Genomic DNA, 20,964 nt, shown 5'->3' on the forward strand with positions numbered 1-20,964 from the left:
GGCTGGAACATGTGGGCTCCCAGTACTGGGCTAACCTTTAAAGCTATCTCCACCACCTGCAGACACAGTGAAAGAGAGAATGAGGGACACTACTTAAGATCAAGGAGTCAGTGTAGCAAGGAGAAACTGAAAGACAGACAGGGAGAACTCAGAACTAACAAAGGAAAGGAAAAAGGAGCATGCAAAAAATGGGTCAAATACAGAAAGCTAGAGCTAAGTTTGTGTGAACATAGAGCCTCAAGCATTAGTTCCCACAAGCATCTTTTTTCATATATAGTAAAGAATCATTTTAAATTAAATTAGTCAATTTGGTTATAGTTTGCCAAAAACAGGATCTCTTCATAAACTGAAATAAAAAATACAAATGAATACAAAAATTACCATCTTAAATGGGGTAAAAACAAAACAAAACAATACGACTAAAGATTTAAGAGTAACAGATCAAGTTATAGACACCGAGTTTATCATCTTTGGGTTTATGCATCCTGTACACAGACACAGACACTTTAGAATTTAGATGATAAGATAAGGCTATGATTTGGCAAGAATCTGGCAATACCAACACATATCATGATACAGAGATTAAGATTTGAGATGTGCTATTCTATGCAATCAGAGCATTAGAAAAACAAATATTCTACTTTAGTCATGAGGGAATTAAAAACCACATGAGCTGAACCTCTGTATGCGACAAGAGTTTATTGTTTAAGAATTGATACGGTATGACAAAAGTTCACACCCCCTACATAATATACTGTATAACTAGCTGAACCCATGCAATCTAAATAAACCCACTGCAATAAATTTCACCTACAGTACAGGAAGGTTATAAAAATTAAGTTTTAGTGCTTGACCAGCAAAATACCTGATTCATATATAATTTTTAGGCACGAAAATTAATCTTAAAGGTGAAAGGATCATGTTGCCATCATTAGCCTTCCCTTAATCAGAGTATAATCTAAATCCAGACCATACCCAAATGGTCATAGCACTGTAAAATTAATATGGCGTTTTGACAACTTAAAGCCTCAAATGAGATACTTAATTCAAAGGTCAGCACTCATATCTTGTCTCAATAAGTTTGCATGCATATTAAATTTTCAAAGAAAGCACAAAGGTTACTCTGATCTCTCTGCCAACATGCGGTGAGCTGTTATGAGCCCAAGGTGTGAAGGTAGACAGGTTTATTGCTGGATCTCCATTTCTTAAATCAAAGGATTAGAATGAGCCAGATGTGCAGTAATGCCACTGAGCTTTACACAGTGAGGCTCCAAGGTCCCATGGCTATTCTGAATACAAATACTAGTTAAGCAGCATAAACGTCTCACACACAACCAAACACAGAGAGCCTAGTTTAAAGACATGACATGTGGAGGTAGTAACATTAACTTCATTACATTACATTAATTTAGCTCCAAAATCCTTTATTTTTTGTTGCAGTACAAAAGCAGGTGGCAAGATAAAGAGGAAGAGTGGACTGTCTGAGGTACCCTATGTAACACATACAGTAGCTGCATAAACAAAAATAATTTATTACTTATGAGAATACCAAGATGTGCTGATGTTTATTTACAATGGGCACTGCCTGCATTTATGTGTGTGTTTGAATGCAGCATTTTATTTCCCTTCCAGTGTGCCTGTTCTTGTCTGGGATACACAAGCAAAACAAACATGGTATTGGTACTTAAGTAGGAAAAATGAAAAATGAGAAAATAAAACATAAAATAACGGGAAGCAATATAGCTGTGTGTGTGAGAAGGAGGGACTAACAATACCTTGAGCACTTGAACCTGTCCCTCGTTTGTGACGTCTTTCAGCAGATCACAAAAGGATCGGCACAATGATTCTGCATAGTTCTGGAAACATACAAGCAATGTGATATTATTGTGGTTATGTATGATATGCATGTGCATTGATTTCTTTATATTTAAGTGTCACTTCTTGCACAACATGTGTCTCTCACCTGCAGAAACTCTGTAGCAGACAAGTATATGTAGGCATTTACAATCTGAAAGCAGGTGCGCAAATTCTCGGAGCTCAACTCTGGAAACAGATAATCAGAAGTTACATTATACAAAACCACTTAAAAATGTGAACTTAAGGAGCAACACAGGAAGCAAATAAAAAGGGATTATAATCTATGGCAAAAAGACCAATTAATAGAGCTTTACATAATGGCTGAGTGGTTTTGCTATTTTTGGGCAAAAGACTACTTTTTACCAGTTTAGATCATGAATTGTGGCTTAATATTCAAAGATGTTTGTCTGTAGACACATGTGAGGTGACAGCTTTACATCCCATATGCAAACATCTTCAGGCAACTATACCATGAATATCGTAACATGACCAACTCTAATGATGGTGCTAATCATTGACACCAATATAAGCTAAAAGAGTAACACACACACACACACACAACACCTAGAATACTCCATGTATGCATGGCACAATAAAAGTGAGAGGTGAGGGGAAAAAATGAGAAGACCAAGAAGAAACGGTCAGGAACTAAAATACTCAAACATACCCACCTACAAACAAACATACAAAGACTATGGACTGCATACAATTTAAACGTAATACAGACTGACAAGGTAGATCAATTCAACACCTACAATTGGAGTTATCTCTATGCATGTACATAGGGGCTAGATGTAGTAGATACATAGTATTTAAATGGTATATAAATATTTGTACCTACAAAAAACAAAAACAAAAAAATAAGAAAAACACAGTTAAGCAAAAGCTGCAAAACTGTATATGTACACGGACAAAAATAAAATCATTCCATCAGAATGAAATATTCTGGCTTTGTGTTATTACAAAGCAACCTTCCTCAGTGTCACTGTCTACATTTTCTACAGTACAGAGTTATTAAATTTGAGGAAGCTTCATAAAATTTCATAAAGCACCTAAGCCTCATCACAATTGGTATAATAAAGGTGTTTCCTAAATCCAGGTTTATATTGGAGAAGAGCAGAAGTCAACAGTAAGCAGTAATAGGAGGTCTGCACTGCTCAGGAGAAATTATTATGGATGTATCCAATATGTTTTCTCTAGACATCTGCCAGCCATAGTAAGCTAATGGAGGTTTTGTATGCAGCCATCTGTTGTCTGTGCAGGTACACAGTCTATTCCAGGGGCCTATTTAGTCAGCACATCGACCTACATGAATATTCAGCACTACAAACATAATGTGGAGAAATACCACACTAAAAGCATTCACTGTGCAGGCAAGTTACATACACACACAGATCAGAGACAAAGTCAGTAACTGGTATCAAAGCTTAATTAGAAACAAAGGTGAGTAAACATGTGAATAAAAAGAAACGAAGAGTGATGATCAAAAGTTAAAAGTGGCAACAAAGCACAGTAAAGCAGCTGTAGCCATTACATAAAATGATAATGGAAGCAAACTTTAGTAATGGTCATTGAAAAAAAAAAAAAAAGGCAGACAGTGAAATAACAAAAACTACTCACAAACAAATGCTACCTGTACTCTGGACAGGCTCTTAACTGTGATAATCACTAAAAGTTGTTACTTGGAGCAAATTTTGCCCAAGCCTTACTTCGGAGCTTCAAAATCAGGAACAATGTCAGTTTTCAGTCATATTCGAAAGTTAGTACTGCCCTTTTATTTTCTATGATTTTGTTGTATAAAAACATAGTAAAAATCATCTGATCATAGCGGGTCTTAGTATTACTTGAATACAACCTCAGAGGAACAACATGCACCTTTTTTCACCCTGGCATTATTTATTTAACAAACATTAAGCGCATTGTTGTGAAGGAATTTTGGCCCATTCTTCTTTACAACATTGCTTCAGTTCAGTAAGGTTTTGGAGCAATTGCATATGTACAACACTCTTAAGGTTTTGCCACAGTATTTCAATTAGATCAAGGTCCTGACTTTGACTAGGCCATTTCAAAACCTTGATTTTTTTCCCCTCAGCCTTTCTGCTGCAGATTTACTAGTGTACTTCAGGCCATTGTCCTGCTGCATGATCCAGTTTTGACCAAGTCAAAACTGTGGTGCAGGAGGTAGATCGGTTGTCCACCAATCCCAGTTGTTGGTTCGATCCCTGGGTCCTCCAGTCACGTGTCAAAGTGTCTTTGAGCAAGACACTGAACCCCAAATTAGTTGCTCCCGGTGAAGGTTGTTCAGCTGCTTAGCACCTCCCCCATTGGTGTGCAAAAGCGAGTGGGTGAGTGGGAATGGGTGAATAAAAGCAGTGTAAAGCCCTTTGAGTACCAATAGGTAGAAAAGCACTACGTTAGTGCAGACCATTTATCATTTAACTACACCTCCTAAATTGAAGTCGTAAGGGGGTAATTAGTATTGCCCACATACATTTTTTTTGCTTCATTTTTGTTTAACAAATAATGACATTGTGAAATAAGGTTATATGTTGTTGTTCATCTGGTGTTGTATTTGCCTAATACTAAAACCCACTATGATAAGATGATTTATTATGTTTCTACCCAAAATAACAGTGAAAGTATAACATCTAAAATATTTAAAGACATTTTTTGCCTATTACCACCACTATCCTGAAGGAAATCAGTTAAAACAAATACGCTAAACATAACCCAATTTCCTCTAAGCCTTTCTACCTATATAAAATTTAGGATTCAAATTTTACATTTATACCGTTTTAGTAAAGAACACAAAAATATACCGCAGTTCTATTCAAAGACCCATGTGCAGTCTCAACACCTTTTTCTATTGCACTCAACAAAATCACATGTACTGAAATGAATTTACCTTTTAAGGGAAGTGTTAAGAATTTATTTTGTGGTTTCCCCAGTATTGGGCTTTAGAAGTAAATAAGACAGGTAAGTGGCCGAGTTCTGCTCAGTTGTATTGCAGTAGCAGTACACTTTCGTAACTAAACACCAATAATCAATTTCAACTGAACGCAATTCCAACCAGCCTTACATTACCTTCCCACAATGCAAATAATTGTTTACAGCATAAGAAAATACCACGGCTTTTTACACAAACAGGAAAATGCTTTGACAAAAGGGCAAAATAAAATATTACAGATCTACCAAACAAGTTTTTGTGGCCAGTCCTAATCAGTGCTTTAACATATTGTATCTGCTGATGCTACGTCATTTCATACTTATTTACCTACAGTATAATTACATTGTGTGTATGACTCACTGAAATATCAGCTATATCCTAATCTTACACAACTTGGTCTGCAAAATCATATTTCATATCCAAATACTGTCAATCCACTGGCACTAATACTCAACCTCCAGATTAGTTAAAGATGAGCTTCTGTAATAAACACTTAGCAGAAAGTCATGTAAACAACAAGTTAGGTGAAAAGCAATCACAGGAAAAACAAAATTACTTTAGATTCAAAGTAATCTAAATAGTTTGTTGACACAAATGAAAGTGAACTGGTCTGTTAAGTGGCCAGCAGATTACCAGCAGACCATTTTCAAGCATCAACATTATGCTGGAGGTATTGTAAATATACTATGATAACCCTGCACGTGTTCACCTTACTGATCATAGCTTCCAGTGTTTGTTGCAATTACAGAAACAAAATTTTACATCTGTGTTTTGAGCTTAGATACCACTACTAGGTCTCCATAGGCTCACAACACCAAAACACAGATGAGACCGTTTATGAGCACACTAAGATCCAATATGCCATGTAAAGGATAAAGGTTTAATTAGGAATTGAAGCACAACCTTGGGACAAACCTTGGTAGAATCCTCACAGATAAGTAATGACAGTTACAATACATACACACTATGTTGCACCAGCTTCAATAACTTTTTAGAACAAAACGGAGACTGTAGTTTTGAAAATAGTTATGTGAAGATGATGGGCAGAGTATGATTAAATTAAATAATTATTCATTTTTGCCATTTATCTCAAAACTCGCATTGTGCTGCAGTACACCTATGTATGTGGTACAGACAAGTGCTGCTCTAGGTTTGTGTCTCCACAGTGTTTTATTCCCCTTAATTGCTCACCAGGATGTTATCATGATTTACAAGCTTTTAATTCATATTTTTGTTTTTTATCATTTGTTCCTACAAAACTTATTGTAGTCTTTCATCATAATATGGTAAAAGTTTTTGCTTGATATTGACACATAAAGAAAGTGTTGATTAAAGGGATGATCAGCAGTTTATCTAGGTATACAGGATAGAGCTTAACTCTCTACTCCACATACAGGACATTCTTTATACCTCATACAGAAAACAAAGAGAAAACAAATACACGTTTGACAGACTGACCTAAAAAGTAATACAATTTCTCAAAGGTTAAGCATGGTATGTATTTACAAAGGAAACTGGTATTTCAACAAGTACACATTATTTTGAAATGATTAAGTAATTTGTTGCAGTGACTGAAACCTTTGCACACAGTTCCATAGCTCAACCCGCACCAGACGATTTAAAAGTCATCAAAAGTACCCAACAAAAAATGTAACTATTATACTGACATCTAACGTTTAATGTTGTTTTTAGAACTATAACCTGCAGAAAGACAGCATGATGCTAATGCAAACAAAGCAAAGAGCACCCTATTCTGTTTTTATCACATCTGAGTAAGGCAGCATTATTATGCTCCTTAATCTGCTATCTGCGAGCAAGGTTAGATGCATGCTCTACTTTCCTAAAGGCAAAAGAAGAGGTAAATTCAAGCTTTTGACGTACAAGCATTGAGATGCCTGTACCACAACAACCACTGTCATTACTTGCCTTGCTGATAAGCTGTGAACATACAGTAGCAATATCCTGTGAAAGACTTTTGTATGAATATCAATACAAGAAGAGGGAAAGGTATAAGTATTCATATAAAGAGGGAAAAAAAACAATTGAATTCTCATTCTGACTGTAGGATGGTCAGGCAGCTCAAAGCACTGAGGCATGTGCTTGATAAGACTTTCATCATCTCTCCCCCTCACTATTGCAAATGAACCCGAGGCACCCCAAGTGCCCATGTTTGAATACAAACAGCCTGACAAAATAACATTGCATCTGGTTATTGGAAGTAAATTCAGCTCAATTTCCACAGAGCATCCCCACACTGTTTCAGTGTGACACTAATATGACAGGGACAATTGGAAGGTGGATTCAGTTTGACTCAAGTGGACTTCTACAAGTTTGCTTCTTTTCTGCACGGGTTAAGTAACAGCCTGACAAGTGCGAGTTTTATCCTTGCTGTTAAATGTGTTGTGACTGACTACAAAACAAGTCAATTAACTTTATTAATAAAACTAACAAAAATTAGATCTTAAGAGTGGTCAAATTCAACTTAATTTAAAATTTCCTGCTCACTCACAATTATTTGCTCTAATTTTACAAATGCTCTAATATAAAGCAATAAATGTACTATTGTTATAAATTCAAATCATGTTAATTTTTTTTTTTACACAACTCGTGTGAACATATTAGAATATTTTGTTATGCCACGCGTATAAGTACACATGGAAAGAATATTAGAAACTTGTTATGAATATTAGTCTAAAAGAGAATATGTTTGTTTGGCAAACAAATACAAGCAATTACATTTCACAAAGAAACGGCAAGTGAGGACAAAACTGCCCCCTCCACCCACCCACACGCACACAACCCATCAGTTACTATAATGAAATAGTCAGAAAAACAGCTGTGAAAACACTGATTAAGCTTTAGTCAGTAAATTCTTCATAGCCCTGGGCATATGCTGCACAATCCACTTTGGTTATCAACGTTAACAGGAAAATGAGCCTCACATCTGAGTGTGATAACAGCCTCTGAAACATCTCTAATTGTTGTTGGAGACAGTGCTAAAATTTTGGTCATCTCCCAACCCAGTTTTTGCTATACAGTGTGTGTTGGGCTTAGCAATGTTTACAAAGTTAGGTATGTTAAAAGCAGTGCCAATATCTGTACTTTTTACAAGAATAGTCCACATTCACCGGGATCATTAAAATCAAAGTTCGAGTTGAAAAAAGTTTCTACAGCTGCAAAATGTACAAAATTAAAGTGCTGATGCTTGATGATTAGCTACCTTAATAAAACATCCTTATTAAAAAGAACGACTTTCTTCTATGGGAAAAAGTACCCCAGAAGCCCTTCAGAGACAGCTTATTTTGCCAGGTTTTAAAGCACGTAAAGGAAAGCCAAGAAAAAAAACATTGGCAACAGAAGCCTCGACTACAGTTGCAAGATGAGAAACCAACTCCCTTTGGTGTTCGAGTGAGTAAGTCTTTGAAAAAAAATCATGGATGAGTAATCATGCTTGTGAAAAGCCTAAAAAGCTCAACAAGGGATTCAATGAGTGGCAAAAATCTACTTTACAAGGAAACCCTTATGTATAAGATGACAGCAATGATGAGAAAGCAGAGAACTCCCCAGATAATGTGCCCAGAAACATTTCACTAGTTGATACACTAGCAACTTAAGGAACAGCATTGCAAAGAAGACTACAAAAAAGTAAGGCTAGAGGTCATGGATTAATAATACAATAAATGAAATACAGGTATTATAATCTTAAAATAAACTTCTAGTAGTAGTGTAGTGGTGATTCTCTTTGCAGAGCTTTAAACTGTAAAAGACTGAAAGCTCTCAATAGTGTATCAGTGCTTTTTGTGTGAATGGTGCAATGTTCATTTACAAATGAATGCAGTGGTTTTTAAAAAAAAAAAAATAGTAGATGCCCTCCAGATTGCATCATTTTTATGTGTACCTCATACCAAACTGTTTAACAAACAAATTTAACATAATGCAGACGCGCCTGAGCAAATACAAAATACAAATTTACGATGGTAAACCTATTAATTAAAACCTTAAAACAGAAAGGTAATGTAGTACCTACTAGGGCTGTGGGAAAGTATTAATACTTTATTTACAATGTTCCCCCCCCCCACCCCTAAAAAAATACGGGGGAGAGAAAAATGAATATGACTTGGAACAACCAAGAACCTTTTTAGAAATGTACTAAAAGCCCAACAATGACTCATCCACTGTACATTCATAGAACTGCAGGCTTCGCTCACCTCAATAAGGTTCAGTCTTCATGACTCCACTATATGAAAGACACGAGCCAGAAATTGCATTTACAGGAGAGCGGCAAGGGAAAAACCATTGCTAACAAAGGATATTAAGTCTCTTCTGAATTCTGGCACAAGACACAGATACAAGGATATGATACAATACACTTTATGGTCCCTGTGGAGACATTTTTCTTGGGCTGATGCAGCTGCAATGCATCATCAAGACATCAGGGAAGCATAAAGACACTTATACAATAGTAAAAGCTTTAAAAACATACGGTACAACATTTCACATCTTACATTGTGCATAACTGAAACCAACATAATATAAAACCTAGGTACAGCATCAAATATTACACAGTTAGCAATAATTTCATATTTAGCATATTTCACTACAATGCACAACTCTGTCACATTAAGTGCCCTACAATAAGTAAAGTGTATATAAAATGAAGGGGCTATAATTGGCTTATTCTTATTATCTTCCGGGCCAATACGCATAGGCGAGCAAGCTCAGATTTTAACTGTACTAAGAGCTTGCATCACATATGTAATTCAACTTTCTAAAATTGTTTTACAAAACAGCAGCCTAACTTGTTGTTCAAGCCTAAACACTCGTAGTCTTCTCTTATTAGATGACCGTAAAACCTTTTATTTAGGAGAATATTCTATGGACTGATGAGTCAAAACTGTTTGTTTATATCTGGTGTAAATCAAACACAGAATATAATGAACAGCGCACCATATCGATTATGACAAAAATCAAAATCACAATTATTCTGTTAAATATTGTAGTCATGATTATCTCACTCGATTACTAATTGACTTTAAAACAACCATACATCAACTTCATAAAGAAAAAAACAGTAGATCCAGACTATTATGTTTATAGGGAAATTACGTTTTCACACTAGTGATTTAGGTATTGGATACACTTTCTGTGTCTATAAATTCAATTACCCGGTAAAACTTGCATTTTCTGTTTGCCTGGATTGACTATGTTTTATTTTAAATTTTGTTTAAAGTTCTACAACAGTTAGATATAAGATAAATACAAGTAGAGTAGAAATCAGGGGAGGGATAAATATTTTTTCACAGGACATGGAAATGAATGGACACTTCAGCTCTATCACTTGCTCAGGCTATCGGTTGCTTACACTAATCGGTGTAATGCAAGGATACAAGGTATTAACAACCCTTTGCTACTTATGCGCCATCATTACTAGTCAGTGCACCGCACACAGCTGAAAAGTGTCCTACTTCAGAGCATGGTGGCAGTGATACAGAGCATATTGCTAGTCTAACAATGCAGCCAAGGTGTTTCTCCTGACATTCTAATTAGGGAATTTGTTGCTGCAGTTTAGCAGTGATGGAGCAGGGCTCTTTATCAGGCGGGCCAGGCCACATATGTGGCAAGCTGCAATACCATACCAAGCCAGACTCTCTCAATAGCCCACATCTCCACACTGCTCTCCACGGACTGAATAAATGATCCACCAGATGTTCTAGTAGCAATGAGCCAAAGATGACGTTGCACTGTATGAATATGTAAAATGTACCTCTACTTATTTTGATGTTTATTTTGTTAAAAGGACATTTAAATTTAAAATTGGGCCCTAATTTGCTGTATTTATTTGTAACCATACATCTGAGCTATCATTTTTCATCACAACAAATTTGAATTTTCTCTAAGACCTGCATTGACAACCTAATTAGATTTAATGTAATTAATGTGCTTTAAATGTGCCCACGGAAGCTTAACAAAAGTGCTTTTCCCAATAACGAGAGATGGCACATGGAGACAGGGAACAAGTGGCGAAGACAGTACTAAGTGCTGACAAGTCGTTGTCATTTTTGTCTTAGAGAGTGGGTTACTCAATTAACACAGCAGAACGCACCGCCTCTTAAGGACAAAAATAGCTGCACATTTGCAAATGTCTCAAATGCTACAAAGGTGAAACCTCTATTGCTGGCAAAAAATTTTGTTAAACAAGGGCTAATTGGAAAAAAATAGCTATTACTCAAGTGAAAAACAAATGCATTACAACACACTCCTAGTTTCTTTGAATAGGTTTGGGTTCATTTAAGGCCATTTGTTATAGGACTTACTAAACAAATGTTTTTGCAAATGCTGAGAACAGGGATGTGAGACAGAAGACAGAAGCATAGATTTTAAAAAGAAATGCAGTTTTTTTCAATTCTAAATGACTTGCACAAAAACGAAATGTGCTTGGGAAGTGGGCAAGAATACCTTCACAATGCATTTGCCTCATTTTGCATTTTTACTTAACTAACAGAATGCTGTTAGATTGTTCCTAGAGAGATCTGAAAGCTTTTTCCTTTTCATTGCCTTAATGTGTCTGTCACAGCATAAGGAAGAGCAGCATTCATCTCCATTGAACCAAATACTAAAAGAAGAGAAATGTGACAAGTCATTGTGGTAAACACCACATAATAATAGTAAGAGAAATCAGGTCACAAAAATAGTCTGTGTTGTCCTGCCTTCAGCTGGTCCAAAATGTGGCTGCTTGTCTTCTGAATAATATATTGAAACATGAACATACGTCAGTTTTACTGCATTGGTTCCCAGTTCGTTGCAGGATTATTTTAATTTGATGTTATATGTTTTTAAAGCTCTGCATGGTCCAGCGCTTTTGACATTCTGAAGCCATCTGATGGCTTTTACAGCTTCACACATTAAAAATATCTCATAGGTGCTCCAATCAGCTGCTACTAGATGAATCTAGGTCTGGATTGCAGCACTGGAGTGACTCATTTGCAGTGAGGACTCTAGTAATGTGGATAAAACAGATTACAGCTCAATACCCCGACACAGACTTAAATTGAATTTGTTTCTGCAAACATTTGATACAGGTACAGACTGAGGCATTTGCTTCTTAAGTCGGTCTGCTTTGTATGATTAATTGTGGTTTTACTTACGTTCCCTAATTGTTGTCATTGTTTTTGCTCCGATTTTATTGTGAAGCCATTTACATGGTGTGTAGAGACCAAGATGGGAAAAAATAAAAAAAAATTCTTGCTGGCAAAAAAACTTAAAGCAATATAAAAGCAGTCAAATTAAATTCAGACTAATCACTATACTTCTGATTTAAAATCACTTGATTGATGTACAGGGCAGCCAGTCTGACATCTGAATTTTCTGACACATGGGTCACCACACATGCGCATGCATACAATGGCGCCAAGTGCAGCAAATCTCTACCAAGCTAGCGAGATAGCCTCCGGACTATGCATCCCTGGCTAATTCTATCCAGTGCAAGTCATCAGAGTAAGGTAATGACAAAAAAAATTACAGAGTTGTAAGTGCAATCTGGGTTCATGCAGTTAGGCAAGCTACACCAACATATATTGTGCATATAAAAAATTCTCAATATATTTATAAATAAATATGTGTTGTATTTTTATAGGAGGTAGATCATTTTGACTTGGTCATTTTATAAGTAGCTCACAGGCCAAAAAAGTGTGGGCACCCCTGCTCTACAGTATAAATCCTTTCACCATGGATTGTGTGCTTTCTATTCCACTTGTTAAACTTACATTAAAATCCCTATTAATGCCACTTACAACAGTAATACGGCAGCTGATTAGTCTGTATTAATTATTTTACAGATCTTCATCAATCACATTGAGGCAACAAAGACTGACATTGTCTGTGTTCTGCTGTAAGATGCAATAAATTTGCCAGAGGAAGTGTCCTATATGCCTTTTATGAAAACCCTTCTTGACTGCAGTAGATTTTGTCACTTCTAAGCCCCCTCTGTGTAACTGCCTATGATTGTGGTAACATTTAACTTGACTGCTTGAGTTTAATTTTCTGCCCAAAATGAGATTAAAAAAACTAATTTCAATCAAAAATGTCTTTCTTCCACCCATGTACCAGCTCCTTCATCTCTTCTTCCTCATTAAACGTTCTGCAATCTCTTTAAAATCATTAATTTATATCCTACACCCCCTCGTTATATTTCACCCATATCTCCTATTTTGTGATCATCTTTATTTCCTTCCTCCTCCATTTCATTCGCCCATGACTATCTCACTGATTCCTTTACCCCTCTGTGGCCCGTGGATTCCTTATCCAAGCTATAAGTGATCAAAGGCTCCAGTAAGCCAATCGGGCTACATTAGTGTTCTTCTTGTGCAGAAGTACCAAATCAACACTACTCATCATCACGGTAAATGCCACACACTCACACCTCTACACGCTACATCAAGTGATCTGTCCCAACGCTGCAGGCTTGTAACAAATCATCTAGCCAATTGCATTCAATCGGCCACCACTCACAGCAGCATACAGATCCAGAGTAGAGGAACTGTTGCCTTGAGCCTACTACAATCAACTTTACAGGCTACAATTGCCTTAAGTGATATACTGGTGAAAATTAAGTCCATGTCCATGGATTGCATCAACTCTCTTTCTCCATTCAGTTGCATTATCTCAGCATTACATCAAATATTGCTGGTTTGTTCTTTTGAAATGTGTGGCTTTTTTGATTACATAAAAAAGTCTTTTCTATCTGTCTTATGATTTTTTTTTTTTTCTCATTAAGGCACAATTTGACCTCATGCTAATAAAACTACCCTAAATGTATTATAGTTGCATCACTCTTGATTTTATTGTGATACCCTCCTTTCATATCACTAATTCAATTTATATGTTAATGCAAAATGATATGAAGTTGTTCAAGAGGGAAAAACTCATCTGCACCCACATCACAGAAAGTGTTTACAGTTACAAACACATGCACATACCCATAGAGACCAGCAAACAAAGAAACCTCATCTCACCCAGCAAAGCTGACATATTCTGGAAAATTCTGAGCAGCTCCGGGGTGACAGCTGGGCTGTTCTCCAAAGTCACCAACCTGCATGATGACAGAGAAGATCAGCGAGAGAGGGAAAAATTAAATACAAAGAAAAAAGGAGAGAGAGAGAGAGCATAAAATGAAGCAAAAGAAGAGCATAAAACAGAAAATGGGTTAAGTAGTGAGAAAAGAGTGCAGAAGATGTAGATTAGAAATGGCAAAGAAAAATGGGAAGAGAAATACAGTGAGACAAATTGCAAAGACAAGAAGAAGAGAACACACAGAGATAGAAAACAAAATAGTGGGTGTTAAAAAAAGAGGAAAAATATAAGGCAGAGGAAAGCAATGTTAGAAAGATACAAAAGAGACAAAAGAAACTGGTTACATAATTCTGATGACTGTAATTAGTGAAACAATGTTAACAGAAACAGCTGAAAAAATATAAAAACAAGTGAAAATGACATTGACTTTGTAAAGCAAATACATATTTAGGGCACCGCTGTTAATCTGGAACGATAAAAGGACAGAGACATAAGACTGTGGCTCTGCACTACAAGTACACACAGCATGCTGAACAGTGCATTTCAGAAAGAATAAGATTAAGAGGGGAGTTAAAAGGCAAAGAGGTGATGGTAAGGAACAAAAGGAAACTCCAGCAAGGTCTCTTCTACAAAAGCAAACTTTTTTGTGGGTGCTCTGCACAGACAAAAGCAGATACTTGGGATATCTTTTAAGTATTGTGTACTCAAAACAACCAGATAAAGGCAAGATTGTGACACAAATAAACCAGCTTCACTGCCCATCCTCGAGTGTGAGTTGAGCGACAGATGAAAGGGAACAAGAGAAAAACACGAAGATAGCGAAGATAGTCACAGTGTATATGCGTAGGTGTGTTTGAGAGCATGCTCTGAAGTGCGAGGGGGAAAATTATATCACCAAGTGCTTCATAAATGTCTGTATGAGGGATTTGTTTTCTATAACTCATAAATATTAGTGTAGTGTGTCCATACCAAAGCTCCAGTCCATCCTCCAGCAGATACACATGTGGTGGCTGGGAAACATCAGTGCTCAGCTGGATGACAGGAAGAAGGAAAGGATAAAGGTTCTTGCTCTCTGCTCCCAGGCCCTTTGAGAACAAAGAGATACAGAAAGTCAACACCAATTTAGGAAATCAGGACCAAGAAGGAGCTTCAAATCTGTTCCTTATGTCTTTTAACATAAGTGTTTCTTAACGAATGAAGTAAGATATAGTTGTATTCAAAATGTCCAACCACCACTGCTTTAATTCACCACTTTAACGCAAGACATTCTGCTGGAGAATACTAGCACATTACAGATATGGATGATAAATCCATTTTCAAATTATTGAAATAATCATCAATTACTGATCAATTCAAAACCTATTTGCCATGTACTGTAACACCTAATTTTCTCACTAGGCCTTAGCTTTGATTGAGGTGGCATTATAATAAAACGCCTACTCATGTGATATAAAACCAGCAAACCTCGACTTTACTCCTGGGAGATTTCATAGTTAATCTTTTTATTTGACAACATTTCAGGTCATACTATTGAAGGCTAAATTCCTTTTCATTGAGGGAAAAATGAGCCAGCAGTTGACTTCTTTGTTAATTAGTAGACATATCCACCACTGATCTCAATGAGCTTACAGTTGTGTAGCATGGTTTGCTATGTTTAAGATTTTTTTTAAACAGTCTTTGATTAAAAATATCAGTTTACTACAGTAAAGTAATAAAGTAATACCTTCAACTACTAGCAACTATTCAACTATTGACTATAACTGTGGTCAGCAAGCAATTACGAAAGCTGCTTTAACTGCATCCAGTATACCTTCTGACTTTATATAGTGTGATTATACGCATTGAGGCATAAAATAAAGAAAACATAAAAATGAGAACCAAAACATGCCACAACAAGATGTTTCTCCACTGTTTTCGAATAAGGCAGTGCCTCCAAATTTAAATAATCCTATTTGTTTGTACATTCCTTCAATCAACAATAATTCATTCAGTTAATGGGTTCAGTTATTTTGTAATAGACATGGGCTGTATATTTTAGTCTGCAACAACCAGGACCTATTAGTAAAATGAAGTTCTCATGGAAAACAAATATAAAAACTAAGCTCAGAGTATACTTCATAAAAGGCTAAGGATAAAACTAGCCTTGAGCAAAACTGTCAGCAGTTATTGGCAACACTGGCAAACACAAGTACCCACATAAACTTCCCAACACACACATTTGTATCCTCAAAACACAAGCACTTAAAGTTACCAACAGCACTGACAACATTGTTTAGCCAGGCTTATGAATTATGCCCTTTAAAGTACTCTCTCCCCTTGAAACATCACTTCCATCTTCTTCACACATACCCTCAAACTCTTGTCTTTCGATGAAAACGTAGCCACTGTCTAACACCATGGCCTTTCAAACACCCCATCGCTTCGAGTTTTACTCAGCCACTTTGAATATTGACCGAAAACACTGACAAGAGACTGTAGGAGAGGCTAATGAGGAGAAAGTGCTCACAGTATGTGTGTGTGACAGCAGTGAGGGAATTAATCAGTCTGATGGCACAGAGGAACCAAAAGTACAGGTTCAGAATTGCCAACATTCTTTCACTGATAGCAAGACATTAATTTGGTCTAAATATGTTCCCTATTGCATCTATGTGGGAATTTAAAAGAGAGTCAAGCTCAATCCCCATTTTGCACAACCCTGTATTCCTAAATCACGCAACAAATAACTAGTCTCTTGGAGCCAAAGTTAGTTTTTTAAGTTTGGAGCCACACAAGCAAAGATGCCACTTGTTAGCCTAAGAGTTGACTTAAAGCTGTTTCAACATTTACAGGTGTGACTGAGTAATAGTAAATGTTCTGTACTCATATAGCACTTTTCTACCCTGTAGGTACCCAAAGCACTGCCTCTCATCACACACACACATGCACACTCTCACACTAATGGAGGAGCTACTATACAGCTGGCCTGCACTCACTTGGAGCAACTCAAGGGCATTCTGTCAGGAGGAGTCAGGGATGGAACCAACAGCCCTGAGATTATAGGACTACTGCCCTACCCATTGAGCCCTAGTCACACCTACTGACTGAGGTATGCGTCGTCCATTAGTAAAAACATAACCCTTCTCCTCCCTGCTGTTCCCGAGCCCTGCAAAGTATCCTTTGTATTGAATGTGGTTGGGTAGTTGCAGTGCATCTCAAATTCGGTCACTCTGGAAAATAACATAGACTCAGCAATGGATGAAGTGTACCTGAAAGTTGCTGAGTTTGTAGAGCTAGTATGTCAGCAACTTTCAGGTAGACTTCATTCATTGTGGAGTTTGTAGAGCTACAACAAAATACAGCAAAGTCTGCCTTTCTGCTTAGTTTTTTTTCTTACCAACTTTGTGACTTTAACTCTACAAAAAACAGACCAAAAAAAAAGAATATTGATAATGAATACTAATAAATGAACAAATTAAGAAAGTACACAGAAGGTACTGTAGGACTAATGAGATTTACAAAGTGGAACTCACACAAGACAAGCTTACAATTTTCTTTTTTTAGTGTCAGCATTATGCTGTATATATTAAAATCTCAATTAGTATGCAGCAACACAGTTTGCTAATCCAAGCCCCTTCAGCTGTACACCCTCTGTGCCTCAGTTTAAGAGATGTGTACTTCTGTTACTGTTTCAAAGGGAGTGTCTATCACTCAGCGCTTCATCTCCCACTGTGAAGTAATGCAGCAGCAGCCACACAGGGGTCCAAATATTTCTCCAGGCTGAGAAAGGCTGCATGAAACAGAGCTGTCTATTGCGGTTTTCTTCTTAATCTCAGTTAGTGATCACCCTAATTGATACTGAGGTAAATGGCTGAAAAACATAAAGTTGCCCGACAAAGACAAAATAAACTTTGCATTGCAACAAAGATATATAGTGTCCTCCTGGCGGCTCTATGAAGTCAAGTCAAATTTACAGCAAATCAGGGCAAGGTAAATAATAAAATATAAACGAAGGCATTTTGAAAAATCCACCTGACCTGGGTCTCTCTAGCAGATGTTCTGGAACACAGCCTCAGCAACATGTGGCCAAAAAAGTGTGTTGTTGAGTGCCAGATGCACTCATCAACACTGCATGCCAAACACCAGAACCATAATGAACAACAAAAACAATAACATTTAAATAAAAAGGGACTAACCCACAAAGCAATTAGGTTAGGTCTCTGTATTTCTGTGGGCAAAGGCCTTTCATTATTCTTTTACTTATTTTAATTCCAATAATTTTGTTAAGGGACACTTCTCTGGTGATCCGAGGGGAGACAAGTGCTCTCTTGCTGCAAAAACACAAGGTAAGAAAAACAAATATATGCTATGACTTAAAGACTAGAAATTGTGAGTTTGGTGAAGCAACTCATTTAGGCTGAACACAGCCAGATTAAAAGATTGCATTGGCATTGTGCCCCCTTTACATATTGGAAAAGGGAAACACATTTGCACATGAGTTAATCATTCAAAGCTGTAGAGCCACAAGCTGAAAGGCATTTCTATTGAAGCAGTGGATATTTAATTAGTGTTTCTTGTGATAAAAGTTATTTTAACTAAAAGTTGCCACAAGTGTTAAGTGTGAAACACACACTCATGCACTCTCAGCATTTGTACTGGCTTTGCATTTTGCACAATGACAATCAAGGTAAAACTAATCTAAAGTAAACTTATCTTATCTCTATCGCACTGGCGCGCACACACACGACAAAGTTAACAACAGGAAAACACAGGAAACACTACTGCTGAAATGTTAAATCCATGCAGGTGGTAGCACCATACCTGTACCAAGTGGATGAGTGTAGTGAGTATGGCACACCGAAGCATGTTATGTTCTTCAGACTGCTTCCAGAGCAGCGGCAGGTATTGAACCAAGCAGCCAACATATGGTCGGATCTGAGGGAGAATATTTAAAAAACAAACAAACAAACAAACAAAAGAACATGAACATGCACGTTTTTACTATAGGCAATATTTTTAACTCATGTGCAACATCTGCTAGTCCATAAACAATGCTAATGTCGGACTTATTGCTTGCTGGGTTGTAATCATGTTCTACAAACAACTCCATAACTGCTTGATTGGACCTGAAAAAAACATTATGAAAAACATTTTGTTTAAAAGGAAAAAGAAAAATGAGCAACTACAGTATGAGACTGGTGTATATGTTCCCCTTGAGGCTTTGTACACTATGTAGTAATGGAATTCAGACAGCATACTTGCATTCCTGCGTCAATCTACTCAAGTCTTCAGCTTTAAAACTAAAATGCCAATGGAAACAAAATACTGGATAGGCATTTCAAAAACAGTGTAGTTCGATAGTAAAAACCTGAATTCTACTAAGATGATCTCCTGGTGTGCTAACTCTACATCGATCAGAGCGTTCAAGGAAGCCAATATGGTTGACACATGATGTACTGTAAGTATTTGTAGATCCATGGCAGCTCCAAGCAACAATCACAGAGGAAATCATGTGTTTATATGCACAATGATGTTTGCAATTTTTATTATGCATTTTGAAAACATACCAGTTTGACACACAGGCAGGTTTGTTTATATAATTCATGCTGTGACTGCTGGATCATACAACATACTGTACAGTAAACACTGTCAATGACTGTGACAAAAAGTGACAAGTGGTACAGCCAAGTCATAGAAAATATAGCAGTGCATTTTCACACAAACACGTTTTTTAACAATACGAGGCAGTTTTTATTATTATTCTCCGTACTGACTTATATACAGTACATACATAGCCACCAAAAACATGCCACCACTCTCACTCCTGTGTGAAATTGGAAAATGTGATTGCACACTGTGTAATTCAGGTGCAGTTGCTGTGCAGCCAGCCAACTCTGAGATATCTGAGTATGGCACTGAATTACCAACTTCAAAAAGTTTTCTGCAAATTTCTTGTGCTGACTTGTGCTAACCCTTCGTATCCCCTGTAGCTGCTGTGTGGCCAAGCTACAGACCCCCACACTAGGATTTTTCTTTGTGCTCGATCATAGCTTTAAGACAGGTTGGCGAATGTGAGGAAAAAACAGACCCACAAACCAATCTATTACTGTACAACATTTGTGACACTGACAGCAAAAAGGGATCTAAATCAGTGTAGCTTAATTTTTGAACTTAAGCATAGCATTGTAGTTTGATTTTCTCAGCAAAACGTGCTTTAGCAGCTTCACATATCCTCTGCCCAAGTTAAATGCAATGACTGCAATTTGCAAGGTGCTATTCTTCACAAGGACTCCATCACAGACATTTTAGAATTTAGCTTAACTTAACATTATGTAGGTGATAAGAATATGTAAGACAAGAATGACAAGTCTTTTGTTTCTTTTGTTTGATATCCTAAATCTCACCTGGATGTTTACTCTCTCGATGACACAGGAGATGACATGAAGCACCTGCATTTTAGTGTCGCATTCTGTCACCTGCTGCAGCAACTGGAAGAGCAGCCCAAAGATAGATTCGAGGTACTAAACAGATACAGTAGAGTGTAAAAGTTAGGAGAGGGCCAGCTAAACACCTTGATCTATAAAGTGATTACTGTGAAATTTAGATTTTATCTTCAGAGAGTCAAACAAAATATATTTTTGACAAAACTAAAACTTGTACTCACTGGGAGGAACTGCTCAGTCCGAAACTCAAAGTCGTCGACAGGTGGTCATAAGTTAAGGAAAATAACATCACAAACATGATTTGATCTGATTTGATTTGGCATTACAGAGAACTGATAAAAGGTGCATGCTGTTAGCTGCAGTAAGGTACCCATCTACACGCATAGGAAGGATATTGAGCTTCAAGGTTGTGGCTGTCTCAATCCGCACCTATTAGACAAAAACATAAACATGAAGTTATAAAAATGTAATGTCAAAACAGGTATCAAAGTTTTAGCCCTATATCACTGCACTTTGCATTGTTAGCTGCAGAGAGAGACATAGAGAGTCCGTAGTGAATGACACTGAGATGGACAGAAGATGACTGCTACAGGTGCACACGTTGAGCTATACAATCAAACAAAAGTTCTCAGTAAAAGAAAGCTTTTTTATACTCCGTGTGATTGTGTGCCT

The 20,964-nt window shown here is 37.0% G+C and overlaps 1 protein-coding gene across 3 annotated transcripts in view; it reads right to left on the reverse strand.

Annotated features, from left to right (window-relative positions):
• Window positions 1–20,964, reverse strand: part of ipo11 (importin 11) — a 106,463-nt gene that overhangs the window by 44,388 nt on the left and 41,111 nt on the right. For all 3 annotated transcript variants that reach the window (XM_067522249.1, XM_067522247.1, XM_067522246.1), the window contains exons 17-25: window positions 20,688–20,721; window positions 20,514–20,554; window positions 20,254–20,370; window positions 18,671–18,784; window positions 14,843–14,958; window positions 13,816–13,892; window positions 1,964–2,043; window positions 1,776–1,856; window positions 1–56 (exon numbers count right to left, since the gene is read on the reverse strand). The exon at window positions 1–56 is cut by the window's left edge and continues 40 nt beyond it. In XM_067522249.1, coding sequence (XP_067378350.1) covers window positions 1–56; window positions 1,776–1,856; window positions 1,964–2,043; window positions 13,816–13,892; window positions 14,843–14,958; window positions 18,671–18,784; window positions 20,254–20,370; window positions 20,514–20,554; window positions 20,688–20,721 — 716 coding nt within the window. The remainder of the gene's footprint in view (window positions 57–1,775; window positions 1,857–1,963; window positions 2,044–13,815; window positions 13,893–14,842; window positions 14,959–18,670; window positions 18,785–20,253; window positions 20,371–20,513; window positions 20,555–20,687; window positions 20,722–20,964) is intronic.

The sequence above is a fragment of the Channa argus genome, chromosome 11 (genome assembly GCF_033026475.1).
Source record: "Channa argus isolate prfri chromosome 11, Channa argus male v1.0, whole genome shotgun sequence".
NCBI lineage: Eukaryota > Metazoa > Chordata > Actinopteri > Anabantiformes > Channidae > Channa > Channa argus.